We start from the raw sequence: 14,347 nt of genomic DNA on the forward strand, positions 1-14,347 counted from the left end.
CAGGCTCAGCGGCCATGGCTCACGGGCCCAGCCGCTCCGCAGCATGTGGGATCCTCCCGGACCGGGGCACGAACCCGTGTCCCCTGCATCGGCAGGCGGACTCTCAACCACTACGCCACCAGGGAAGCTCTTCACCACTTATTAATACAGCTCCCCCTCTTGCTCCCAAGGACGACTGCATGGAGGCAAGCTAACATCGGCCAGTTGGTAGAACCCTAGCATTTTCCGAAGCATGGGGGACCTGGGCAGGGTGACTTCCACTGTTTATCTTTCCTCTTCAACTGCTCAGTTCTCTTCTCCGTGCCAGGGGACATTCGGTCCCCCAGGAGAGCGGAAAGAAACCTGCTGCTCAGTCCTTTCCATCTTCCCTGGGAACCTGCTTTCCCTGTGTCTCCTCTCCATCCATCCTGAGCTCTGCTGTCAGACCAGTCTTCCTAAAATTCTGTGGAATGGGGAAGAATATCCCAAGCCAACCACTCTGCAAAAACAACAACTTAAGTTTCCTATAAAGGTACCGAACATCTACCTCAAACTCCCGTTTCCACCTGATTGCCAAAAATGTAGCGATTTCTTCATGTTTAAACTTCAGATTTACATTCAGTTAAATACGGTGTTTTCTCTGTCTCCCCTTCACTCCTGGATGTATTTCAGGTCTGGGGTTGGGAAGGAGATTATGTGTCATGGTGGTGGGGTTAGATGTCCTGTCCTAATGCCAGATTCCTCTTAGATTTCCAATAGCCTTGTCTGGGGCCCCAGAAAGTGCAGGTCTGTCCCTGGGACCTCTCTGCCCTGGGTCCCCATGTGCCATCTCTCACGCACCCACTCCACCGTGGCATGACATATATTTATGGGGCATGCCAAAATCCAGAAGTAAGCAAAACTCTCTTTACCTCTTGGTATCCCCAACGAATCTAGGAGTTCTCTCTGGCACTCTCCCCCTCCCAGCAGGGCACAAGGCTCCTTCTCAGGGACCTTCCACATTCTAACATATCCTTTCCTGGTTTGCATCTTTTTATCTGGTTTGCAGACTGGGTGGCCTGGCTCTTTGAACTTCTAGTGTTCGCTTTATGCACAGCTTCCTTCAGGTACTGGCCTTCTGTTTTCCAAAATAGTGATACTTTTTTTTAGCAAATCAAAAACCATGACTTCTAAGAACATTGTCTCTGCTGAGTTGGACCAACTTCTTTTGGAACTTAAAGCCAATAACTGGACTCCGTTCTTCCCGAGGCAATGACTGTGCCCTGGGACCATGAATGCCACTGACAGCTCAGAATTCCATCCACAGCGCCTGCTTTCCTGAGGCCACATCTCACTCCAGAACCTTTGAGGTCTTCCACCAAGGTCTCCAACCCGGTCCACTGTGTTGTTAGTGTGCCAAAGCATATGCAAAGCTCTGGGGTGTTTACAGGGCATCTTCCTGGGACACTGATTTTACTTAGAGTCTAGGAGTGAAAAGCATTTTTCTATTACATAAACATGCCCCTATTACGTTGTCAGATGCAAAATTCACATGTGTTTTTAGGACAGAACAGAAGAGGAAATTCCAAACATGCTGGGCTGCTTTACACTCTGTCCCCAGATCCCCAAACATGCGTACTCAGTGTCCTCTGCTATTAATTCTTTCCCTGGGAAAGTTTGGGACATACTGGTTTGCTGTCCACATGCCTTCAACTGGCTTTCAATGCCCTCTTAACTCCAACCTCATCCTACTTATCCAAACCAATTTCTGAGTGTGACAACTCTGCTCCACAACTTTCCTAAAGCTGTGACTCCTAATGAATGCATCATGGTCCAGGCCCAATGTCTCTGTAAACCTTCCCTGACTGTTGTGCAGAATTAATCACTTTGTTCTCTGGGCTTCATAACACTTTCTGTCCAGCTCTATGAAAGCATTCCTACAGTGCAACCATTATAGTGATAGTCTGTGCCTCTCTTTACCTCTAAACCTCTTGAGGGCAGGGTCATGTCTCATTGTTTTTCATGCTCTCAGAGCCCAGCACAGTGCCTGATACACAGTGGCCTACACTGTTCGTTGGATGCAGTGAGGGCTCCGTGAACACTTTCCATCTAACACTGGGGTGTCAGGGCTCCTGTTTGGGGGAAAAAAGACTTAAGAAGTAGGACCAGTCTGGACGTCCTTGAGATGATTTCCCATTCATTCATTACTTGTTCATCCTTTCATCAAATATGGATGAAATGTCAGATGATATGCTGGTCACTGGGATAGAAAAATAAATAAGACACAGACCCTGCACTTGAGATTTTCAAAGTCCACGGGGGGAACTGTCAACAGACAAACTAATGTCCTAAGTGTTCATCTTAGAAAAGCTGTGTAGCCTTGAGGAACATGGAGTGGATGGGCGTACTTGTGGCTGTGGATACTATTCAGGCCTCAATTTCTTCTTTAGGCCTAGATTTTAGAATAAAATCAGTTCTCATTTCCTTTGCGCCAGTGCTTTGCCGAGTGTTTAACATGGTTTATCTCATTCAGTCTTCACAACAGCCCGGGGAGGTGGCATTATTATTTCTAGTTCTATTCTCCAGAGGAGGAAACGGAGGCTTAAAGTTGCTTCACAGTGTATATAACAAGGCCATCTATGGAGTGGAGTCCATTTGACCCAGTGCCTGTGATCTTGAACCCTGTCTACATTGCCTCAGGGGAGAGAACCAACCTAGCGGCTGTCAGCAGAACAAACAGGTGTGCAGGAGGGAAATGTTTGAGCCCCATTCTTAGAGTGGGGTGTGGGGGAGCCCACTGGACTTCGGGGTGAAATCTCTAATGGGAGAGAGAGACAATCTAAATTGAGGTCCCTGAGTGAACACTGTAAGGTCCCCGCTCCTGTGTCGTCATCCCCATCCTCGTCAACCTGGTGCCCTCCAACTGTTTCCCTACAGATTAGCAGTGAAAATAAACACAAAGAAATAAGGGCACAAAGGGGAAGGGCCTGTGGCTGGGCTTAGGAGTCAAGGATGAAAGGGGAAAATGGAGAGTTGGGATCAACTCAGTGGTGATTCTCCAGGGGAAACAGGCTCAAAGAGATCAAATAGGATCAGGTTTACAAAAGAAAGGAAAGCCAGGAAACCCACAACTAGTGGTAAGGAAAAGAGGCGGGAGGCCTGGAGCAGCCAGAGCTGGCAGCCGGGGGCGGTGGGGAGCCTGTGGGTTCCCTGCACCCCTCTGAGCCCTTGCTCTTGCCCACCCCCCGTTTTGCTCCAGCCTCCCGCGTCTACAGCATCCCTGCATCGCCGCATATGTTCAGTCAGCTGTTCAGAGGCAGGAACAACTCGAAGGAGTAGAGACCTCTGAGCGTGAAGGCTACTCGGGAAAGCATCGTAGCACAGTTTCATTTGCCACCTTAGCATGGCCCAAGAGGACAGTAATTGGTGGCTTTTGACAGCTACCAGTCAGTGGCTTTAACCACACATCCCACAGACTTTTACTGAGTCCCTACTATGTGCCAGGCTCTGTAGGGGAGGCCAGGGACACAGAAGCAGGTGAGACGGGTCCACATCTAAGGTGCCATCACCTGGGCGGAGGAAACCAAGAGTTGTAACGTAGTGTGTTGAGGGCTCCATCCAAAATCACGGAAGGCACCCGACCCACTGTGGGGAGGGGCAGCTGGAGGGTGACCAGGGGCTTCTAGGGCAACAGAAACCTGGACATTTCTCCTGTTTCACTCTGGGTCCCAGGCCCACCTCTCCGTTTCTATTGCCTTGGCCAAAACGTTCGTTCAGGTTTTTCCGTAAGATGTTATGGAACAACCCAAACGAACTTTTCGGCCAACCCTAAATTTTAAATTACTCCAGATCAAAAGCCACTACTGTTTCCCTCCATCTCCTTGGTAAGATGGCGCTCCTTCCCACCACTCTGAAGTTCATTGTTCCCACAGAAAAACACGGACATATATCAACTTACCAATAATCTCACTTTACTTCGACTATTCTGGGCCCAGTCAGATTTAGACTGCTTTCAATCCATGAGTCCTTTTCTGGGGAGGGGGCGGTGGAGGCACATCCTGCTACCCACACCTTCCAGGGTACGAACCGTCTAGGCAGCCCAGATCTCCCCACGGGAATCTTTCTTCTTCCACTCACAGCCCTGCCCGCTGCACCGATTTCTGCCTCTGCACCCTCCCTCAAGGTGCTTCTTGCCTGCAACGTCCCGCTCCCTGCTTCCTTTCCTATACTGGTCCTGGCATCTTCAACACCTAGTGCATTCTTTCAAATCCACGAAAGTTTCCTGATACGTTTCTCCGTACCTCCCCCATTTCTGTTTTTCTCCGAACAAACAGAGTCAGTCTCCTCCACCTTTGACCTTTGGGGAGTGGAGAGCCAAGAATGGTGTGGCCTCCCACCGTTCCTGCCAAGGAAGGGGCAGCATTTCCTCCAAATGACAAAGGGCTTGTCCCTGTAGGTCCACATTCCTGGGCCCTCTCCTCAAAGGATCAAGAGGCACACGGAGACCCTTAGAAACACAAAGTCATTCCCTTACTGCCTCATCCTGGATAATCACTCACGCTGAGCAGAGAGGGAAGCACATAGCATCATTCATTTTACTCGCCAGCTGCCTCCCCAGGGGCGAGTGTGTATAGGTAAATTTGCTGCATATTTTAGCAAGGCTGCAGTAGATTACTGGGGTGACCGTATGATTTATTGCCCAAGGCCAGGACACTTTGAAAATGAAGGGCCGTTCTAAAAATAACTAACAGGCATTCATGGATCTACCACAGATATAACCCGAGACTATCCTGGGCAAAGCCAGGATATATGTTCCCCCTGCAGAAAATGCTGGGTGTTCAGGGAGCCTCGACACTCTTCAGCTACACGTCAGTCAGTGACTGCTTTCTATCCAGCCGTATTTATCATTCATTCAATAAAATATGCATGTGCCAGGCCCTGTGGACAGCCCTGTAAGGAAGACAAACCCTGCCCTCATGGAACTTACATTCTAGTCGAAGAGGCAGAAAGTAAACAAATGAATAGAAACTATACTATCAGGTAGTGATAAGCTCTGAAAAGCAGAGCCCAGGGGAAGGGGAGAGATGTGTGGCGTGGGGAGGGAAGGCCTCTCTGAGGGACCTTCTGTGCAGACCCCGAGGTGGGAGGAGGCTGGGAGGCTTGGGGAACAGGAAGAAAAGGGGGAAACAGATCAGGAAGGGTCGGGAGGCCATAGAAATCTCGGATTTTATTCTGAGTGAGATGGGAAGCCATCGGAAGGTTTGCGCGGGCCAAGGCTGCAACCTTATGTGCGTCTTAGAGAGAATCACCCTGGCTTCTGGTGGAGAGAACAGTGCAGAGGCGCAAGCATGGGAAAAGGAGGCCAGGCTGTTGTAATCGTATGACTGTGGGGTGCTGGTGGCCTGGGCCATGGCGGAAGAGGTGGCGCTGCTGCAGAAGTGGCTGGACTCGGGAAACATGGCAGGGGTGGCGTCTCTAGGACTCGGGAGCGGGCGGGCGTGGATACCGTACAGTAAGCCCAAGACCCTGGGACAGGGATGAGCCCAGCCGGTCCCAGGCCGGCCTTCGGCTCCTTTCGAGGCTTGTTCTCAACCTGGCATTACTTGGAATTTGGACGCCAGAGACGAGCAGCTCTGGTCCTCCAGGCAGGAGGGGAGGCCCTGGCCACCCTTACCTTTGGCTCTGTGATCTTCCTCCTTGGGGCACTTGCCCCCTTCCCACCACTTGCGCTTCAGAATTTCCAGACGGTTGTTCTCCTGCAACTGGAGAATGGCCAGATCAAACTCGTCCCGGAAGACGGAGCCTGTGGGTCACAGGAGAGCCCAGAACACAGGACATGAGTGCCCCCGTCTGCATCTCTCTGCTCCCTTCCCGGTAAACCTCCCTGCCACCCTGCCCACGTAACATAGGAGGGGAGGGACAGGGGTCCCCGCAGGAGCACGGCTCTCTACTTGCTCAGGCTGAGGACTCTCCGCGCCATGCAGGGCACCAGGCGTTTCTACTTTCCTTCTCTCCACGCTGACTGGCACGCCCAGCCCACGGCCAAGACCCCAGCGTGGGTCAAGTGACAGCCTTCCGGGCAGCTGTGCCGCCCACCTCCCCATCCAGGCGCCAACACTTTCTACCTGGGTGAACCCACCGCCCCACCAGCACGCGGGAAGCTGGTTGCAAAGCTCCCCGTCCGCCTGCCCCTGGGAGGCCAAGGAGGGAAATCTTCTGTGACACAAACCTCGCAATCAGTTGCCTATTTTCTACTTTATTGAAATTAGTTTCTCTGCCATTTGTAACTCTCACTACATTACACCTGACAATTGTTTACCCGGAGCGGCCACCAATGAGAAAAGGGCCACCCAGAGCGAGGTGGAAGCTTCCTCTCCTCCATCTGTGTGGAGAATCGGTCTGGGGCACCCCCTTTCCCGCACAGCTGCCTGCTGGGTGCCCCAGAACCCCTGGCCCCGTCCACTACTCTGTTTATGTCGCTCCTCCCTCCCTCCTAGGACAGAGGGCTCTGTTGAGTGCAACTCTTTTTTAATTTTTCGTATGGAGTATGGTCAAGGAGCTTTGGTTCTGGAATGTAGGTTTAATCACAAAAACAGGCTTAAATGAAACCGTGGAAAGCTCGATGCCCCAGCACAGGCTGAGGCCTGAAATTATTAAGAAAAATCATTAAGAAAAAGCTGCCAGGAGGCTGGAAATGAACTAAGCTGCCCAGTTTTCTTGTTCAAGCTCTGTAAAGGCCTGATGTGGACAGACGCCCCAGGGAAAAGGGCTTTGATGCAGGATACAGGCAAAAGCTGGAACAAATAGATTCCTGCTCTCAAACTTCCATGCACACAGGAATCCTCTGGGGATCTTGTTGACTTGCAGACTCTAATTCAGTGGGTCTGGGGGTGGGGGCTGGGATTTTGCATTTCTCACAAGTTCCAAGGCGGTGCCCTGCCGCTGGGCCATGGGCTGCACTTTGACAGGTAAGGAACTAGATCAGCTCCCAGACCTCTCAGCACTCTAACAGCCCATGACTCCATAGACAGAATCTTCCCTACTACAGATACAACTACCTTGGGCCTTCAAACCCCAAGCCTGCAGCGCTGAATGTGATCTGGGTGAACGTCAACGGCACCTCATATATTATACAGCAGGTACTTAACACACATTTGAAGTTAATTGGTACCGGAACTAACAGATGGTGTTAGGTGGTGAGACTAATGGATATTCCAGGTTTAGAGACGAGTATCCAGCCAACAAGGCATTTCAAGCAGTTTTCAAGGCATCTTCAACCCAATCTCTATAGCACACCAAGGGCCCCATGAAAGGATTATTCTGCTTACTCCATGTTTGCCTACTTAGCTCCTAAACTTCCCAACTAATTTTCCATCTCATTCCTTGTTCTGTTTCTCTTCATCTTCCTGGGTCTAACCGCACTGCTTATTCCATAGTTACACCCTTACTTTCCACTCAAGAAGGACACACATGCTTGTCTTTCCTGGACCTAAATTCTGTCCCATCAGTCGACTATGCAATGCTCTTCCCAGCCTGATCTCAGAACCTGGGCTAACCCATAGCTCACCTTCCCCATCTATCCTGTCCTGTCGAGCTGGTGGACCCGTCTGGCAACACGGTCTGAGAGGTGAAATCCTGGATTTGGAGATAGGCCCCCTAGGCTCAAGCTCAGCTTTTCTCTCCACTTATTCTGTGACCTTGGACAAGTAACTTATCAGCTCTGAATCTCAGTTCTCTCCTCTAGAATGGGAAGAACCACATCTCCCTTGCAGGTGGGATAAGACTAAGATAACACATATGGAAACAGCATCACCTCAGACACAGAACCAATGCCTTTCCCTCCCCTTTTCCTTGGTTACTGGTGAGAATTTCTAGAGTCAGTCTGCTTTATGTCAACTCTATAGGTTTGTGCCATGAAAACTTTTGAAGCACTTGACAGTTCAGTTAAATTTATTAAATTGCTAGAGTATTATCAAGGTGCACCTCAGGTTCATTTTGTGGTTCCCTCCACCATCTTGAAACACAGTGTCAACCAGTAAATTTCTCAAAGGGGCCCATAATCTGTATTATTAATGAAATCAATGAAATATGATGCTAAGTGGAGGGTATGCAGGTGCCTTGAGTGAGGCTTCCAGTTTACAGAACTACTAGGGTCAGAAATTACAGAGTTCAAGGGTGAACCATATTATTGCCTATATTCATTGGCTTGGTTTCTGATCAGTCTTGAAGAAGTCATCTGCTTTCATCAACCAGCAGAGGGAACATTGGAAAATGTGGGGAGGGCACTAATGTTCCCCCTAACAGGCTAAGTGTGATGAAACACTGTGGTGAGACCAGGTTATTCAGTTTAACCTTTGTAACAACCCTCTGAGGTACATATTAGAAACCTGATTTTACAAATGCGATAATTGAGACTCTGAGAGGTTAAATAACCTATCCAAGGCCCCACAGCCAGGAAGCAGGGTGCATTCCCAGATCTGCCTGACTCCATCTCATGTCCTTCACATGACACAGGTATAAGTGAGGCCTATAATTTACAGAGCTCTGAGTTAGGTACTGATCAAGAGAAGGGGTGTGACACTACTATATATACAATAGATAACCAACAAGGACCTACAGTATAGCACAGGGGACTATACTCAATATTTTGTAATATTGTAAGGGAGGGAGGGAAAAGAATCTGAAAAAGAATAGATATATATCTGAAACACTTTCCTGAAACTAACTTACACCTGAAACTAACACAACATTGTAAATCAACTACACTTCAAAAAACAAAAAGAAAGAGAAGTGATGTGTAAGGTACCAACAAAGATACACATCCTGTATATCAATTTCCCCACATGAGATGATTTCCTCCATTCCTGCTTCTTCCCCGGCTGCTTGGTTTCAGGACAACCTTGTAGGAGGTCAGACTTGGACAATGACAGCCCTATACAGTGTGGCTCTCCATGGTGTGTGTGGGAAGGGTACATGTCTGAAGCACTGGGGGGCATTTCCAGACCTCCTCCACAGTCACAAACGCGCTCCCCCTCACCTTCTGATAGAGGAATCATCAGCAGGGGAAGGCCTAAAGCGGGGATATTCTTTATAAGGCACAGCTGGGATACCTTTCTGGAAGCCAAGCATCTCTACCTTCCTATAACAAACCGACGGCGCAGTCAGCAAGGTGAATACCAGAGCTTTCCTGCCCACTCTCAGCTCCCTACTCTGACCCAGAGCAGATGGGCCAGTGAGATCCACAGATGATTTGAAAGCCACCTCCTCCGATCACATCAGTCCCCTTTCGTAGTAAACCTGTCACCAGGGACCCTAATAGTAAAATTAATTCACTTGAGTGCTACCATCTCTTCCATCTCCTTTCCACTGCTAGTAGAGATGTCAGACATCAGAGAAATGGCCAAAGGGCAGGACTCGATGCTTTCACTGCCCAGGGCCTGGGTTCAATCCCTGGTTGGGGAACTCAGATCTCACAAGCTAGCTGTGTGGTGTGGCAAAAAAAAAAAAAAAAAAAAAAAAAAAAAATACACCAAGGGCATCCATGTGCCCTTTAATAATTAATCTATTAATAACTAATCAACTAGCCCTTCCATAATTAAGGACTGGGTACTAATCCCTGATGACTTGGAAGGATGTGGATTCGCTTTTTTAAAAAACCTTAAGAATGCCCATCTCAAGTCACTGTGAACCTGCTTCTAGAAACAGGGGCTGTTGACTTCAAGGCTGCATTCGACGGTTTGAGCTACCCTGAGCCTGCCTGGGTGGAGCTACCCGAAGAGGCTGTTCCTCTCCTGCATACCGACTGGCATGCCAATCCCATAGCCCTTGGTGTCCAGCAGGCCCCCAATCTGAGTGAGGTTGCAGTTTCGCTGCCGATAGTACTCATTCATGGTGGATTCCAGAAGGAAGGCGTAGTTGGAATTCAACACCCTGGCGATTCCCTCCTCCGTGCTCTTCACAAACACACTCGGTTGCTTGGAGTACATGTAATTCCACATGCGCTGGTAGGTCTGATAGCGGGAATTCTGGGAAAAGAACGCAAGGAAGCAGGTTGAGGAAAGAGAAAGGAGATGGTGGCCTGGAAAGGGAGGGCATCCAAGTGGTCCCTAAAATTCTGGCCCTTCTGCTACCCAGTCCCCTCCTTATATTCAAGAACCTGTTCCCTTTCATCTCACAACTGCCACTGCTTAATGGCAGGAGGAGAGGGTTGTGCCTCTGATACCTTTTACAAAGACAAAGAAGGAACAGGGTCTGAAGGTGTGTAAACTCTGCCTACTGCTTCGATCATCGGTTCTGCTTCATCCACCCATCTTCCATTGCCAACCTCCATGTTCTGACCAAAGTGAGAATGGAAATTCTGGCTGTGTCCTCTACTGTCCTTCAGCACAGAGGCAGCAAACTCAGGTTCATTCTGGACTTTTAAGAGACATCATCTGAAGGAACAGTGCCAGCTCTTCTCTATCAACCCTCAACTAATCCGTCAGTCACATATCCAATGTTGGCTTCTAGTTTACAAATAATAACAAGACTGAGAGAGTTCTGGGGGTCTAGCCAAACCCTGTGTTTGCATGATGCCTTCACGGGTCCCTGTGTCAGTACCCCTGAGACTTGTATGGGGAACAGAAAACTGAAGGCCTTGGACTTGTTCAGTGTGATAAGACTTCTTGGGTCACAGGCTGGTTAGACACTCACTGACTCCAGGGGAATCTGCTTCCCTAGAGAGCCTGAAGCAAATGCAAACCACTCCTATGTCTGGCCCGGCTCTGCCAGCCTTGGTAGCCTGCCAGCTAACACACCATTGTGGCAGGGCCGGCTCCTGAGCCTTGCAAGGGAACCTCGGAGAAGCCAAAAGGGTCCTGATCTGAGTTCTATCTAGTCTGGGATCAATGAAATCAGCTCGGCTCAATCTAAAGTTCCTTACACGTTAGTCATTTGTGTATTACTCCAATCTTGCTTTGTCTAAGCACTACTTATAAAATTTAGCCTACTTAAAAAATTTAAGTGCATACGTTAGCCTCATCTTATGCAGAAATATAAATAAAGGTACAGGTTAGAGTCACTGCATTTTTTTTTCTAATACTCATTACAATAACTATGAAACCACTGCAATTAAAAAATAGTTCTACCACTAAAATCGTCTCAAGTAGCACTAATCATTCATGTATAACACTTTGGGACAAGGCTGATATTAACCCAAGTGCTTTGGGGACCTGGTTCCACGGGTATTTGGGGGAGCAGGGGAAAAAGGAGCCCCATGAGAACCTCCAAACTAGGTGTTCAAAAGGGATGATGGGATGAGGAAAGATGTTTTTATCTCCAGTGGACAAACATCTCAACTTTATTCTGCCCGACTCCTGATGCTGGTGAGCAACCATATGGGTTTACTTGGAAGAAGGTCATGCTGGAGCCTCCGTGAATTGTGCCATACTCAATGGCGGTCTGGTCAGCCAGGTCATCCACCGACTCAATGGGCACATCCATGCGCTGCACGGTCAGGAAGGCTGCCAGGTTGGCCGTGTAGGATGAAATGATGATCAGCGTGAATGCCCACCTATGTAGGAAAAGACCAAGAAGAGTCATCATTGCCGGGGCACCCCAGGAGTCTTAAACCCCATCCCCAGTCCTGCTGCGACACGGGAGAGACCAGGTGGCCCTCTTCTGAGGGGCTTAGTGGGGGAAGAGAAAGGAGGCAGGGCATTTGATGTCAACAGAAATGAACGGCTTGGGAGGGTGGCCTAGAAGAAGACAGTTCTCTTTCTTTTCTTTTTCTTTTATTTCTTAAAGGAGGTGATTATTGGGTTTCTACTCAAAAGAAGTGTGTCCATGAACACGAGACAGCTTGAGAGACGGTGAGCAATGAGCTAGTGAATGAGCTAAGGGTGCCAGCCCTGGAGGCTCTGTTCAGAGCTAGAGCCGGGATGCCTCCCCCAGCCCCGTCATGATGCAGCATCGCCATGTGCTGAGCACCTACTGTGAGCCACACCCACCATCTCCTGTACTCCCTACAACTCAGGGAGGTGAAAATCTTACCCTGATTTTACAGGAGAGAAAACCGAGGCTCAGAGAAGCGAAGTCCCGTGGCCAAGTAACAGGAATTTGTATTCTAGAACCAGTTCTACAAATTGTAACAGCAGAAACGCTTCAAGATGAACTGGTGAAAAGCACCTTCGGACTGCTGGGAAGTTGGAATTAGAAACTGCTTTCACAATGGTCATGCTATTTCAAAATGGAAGGATGTTTTATTGGGCAGATCGGACTTATTTAAAATTAGAATAGTTTTGCAACTCAGGCAGCATACACGCTAAAGTCATTAAAACCAGTTTGCTCACTTAAGTAGGTTAAACAAGACTTCTACCATCTGGTCAGCAGTATGGATCTGCTTCCTAATCCATTTGTTTATAGGGGTTCAAAGATATACGTAAGCACAGCTGAGGTTGGATAATCGCCAAATTCTGAATCAGTGGAGTCTGAATTAATGAGGCTTCACTCGTTATGAAGACATTGCCAACCAAGGCATAGTGTTTGCCAGGGGCTGCAGCAGCCGGCAGCTTCCAGGTGGATTTCCAAGAGCAGGAAGTCCCATTGTCCCCTTTGCCACGTGTCCAAGAATTCCTGCAGGCTGCCTCCCAGGAGTGAAGGAACAGGGGCATCCACCAACTTGATGGGCACATCCACACGCACCAGATCACCAGTAAGGGATCTGGTTTTAGTCCTGGCTTTGTCCAATTCCACCTATGAGACCTTGGGGAAGAGCCACACACTTCCTCTGAGCTCGTTTGCTTGTCTAATAAATGGGGGATAATAATGTCTGGTCCACCTGTCTTTGGAGTGTTGTGAGATCAGGTGAGATAATACGTCATTAGTGACTAACACTCTGTAAAGGATGAGATGAGTGTGAGATACAGAGACACGTAGAGATGCAATGAAAATCATTTGTGCACCTTCCCTACTTGTGACCTGTAAGGGCCAGGAGTCCCTCCATCTGCAAAACCTGCTCTCCTTGCTCCTGCCTGGGCTCTTACACTCTCTTGGAAGTTGTTTCTCATGAGCTTCCCCCAGAGGAGGCTGGGGTGGTGGTGGTGAGTGGTCCCCAGATGGAAGCGTGCATTTGGAAGCTGCTCTGCCACGTTGTCGTGGGTTAATGAGCCCTGGGTGTGGACATGACCTCAGAGCTGGCTGGGGAGCTTCCCCCAGCCCCATGGCTACACTCTGGCGTCTGTTCCGCCCTGGGCAGCCATGTGGCTGTTTTTTGCCACTGGTCACAAAGGACGGGTCAGAGAGAGTAAGTAGTTCATTGCAAGCCCGTCACCTTTGCTGACAAAGCAAATCATGCCCACTCTCCCTCCAGAGGGGCCAGTGGAGACTTGCTCCTGGGTGAAAGGGGCATTATCATTGTGAAGCTGGCATTCTTGCTAGCAACGTGGCATTTTCCGTCGCTTGCTCTGGGTGAGGGTGCCACGGTAGGACACGATGGCCCTGTTCTCTGACCTCCCACTCCCCAGGGAGCCAACCTAACTGAGGCCCTGATTTTATAACCAAGAATTCCAAGAGGCAGAGGGGTGCACCAACACCTCTGGGTCGGGCTGGGAAGGGCCAAGCCTCCCTTCCACAGATGCTCTGGAGCAGGGTAACCGAGCCACCTGGGGCCAGCTATTTAAAGCACTGCTGAGCCAGTGGGCTGAGCCGACAGCCTGCAGGACAGGTGGCTCCCCTCAGCACCAGGGCAGACTTTCTCTGGAGGAGGGAATTCCTGGGGGGGTGGGAGCTGACAGGTGAAGGAAGCAGGCAATGGAGCCCTACGTGCAGCACATGGGAACAAGCACCTCTGGAAGGAAAAGCCCAAGTAGAAAGGGATCGGAATCTGCAGCTGACTTCTCTTCTATGGGTTTCTGCCCAGATTTCTTGGATTTTGAGGGAGCTCTGTGACTGTGCCTGACAAGACCATCCTTTCTGCCAGGGAACGTGAGACCCAGCTCAGTGACTTCTGGGCACAACCTGATAATGTGTGAGCCCCTTGCCCCAGTGGTTTAAATCCTACTGTATCAGTCCCAGCTGTGTTTCCACCTGCCGACCAGCCCCAGTCCAGTGGCTCCTAGGTAACTGTCCAGATCCCGCACTGTCCCCAGCACCCATGCCCCTTTCCTTTTCCTCTGGCTTACACGGGCTGAGAAGGAGAGGAGCGAATGAAGCTTGTAAGTCCTATAAGCTGTGACACCAAACCTGACAGTGGGTTTTTAAGTGAGGATGGGAAACTTGCCTTTCAACACTACATCGGTATTTCATTTCCCCCCATAATGGCCTAATAGCAATGATTAGTCCAAACATTTATGTAGCACTTCCAAATTTTCAGAGAACTTTCCCACACATCGAATCATTCCACCATGTTCCT

At 49.5% G+C, this 14,347-nt stretch overlaps 1 protein-coding gene across 1 annotated transcript in view; it reads right to left on the reverse strand.

Annotated features, from left to right (window-relative positions):
• Positions 1-14,347, reverse strand: part of GRIK4 (glutamate ionotropic receptor kainate type subunit 4) — a 307,210-nt gene that overhangs the window by 11,500 nt on the left and 281,363 nt on the right. Inside the window, exons 15-17 of the mRNA XM_007121709.2 lie at positions 11,344-11,509; positions 9,758-9,983; positions 5,633-5,761 (exon numbers count right to left, since the gene is read on the reverse strand). Of these exons, the coding sequence (XP_007121771.1) occupies positions 5,633-5,761; positions 9,758-9,983; positions 11,344-11,509 (521 nt within the window). The remainder of the gene's footprint in view (positions 1-5,632; positions 5,762-9,757; positions 9,984-11,343; positions 11,510-14,347) is intronic.

This window comes from Physeter macrocephalus, chromosome 16, assembly GCF_002837175.3.
Source record: "Physeter macrocephalus isolate SW-GA chromosome 16, ASM283717v5, whole genome shotgun sequence".
Taxonomy (NCBI): domain Eukaryota; kingdom Metazoa; phylum Chordata; class Mammalia; order Artiodactyla; family Physeteridae; genus Physeter; species Physeter macrocephalus.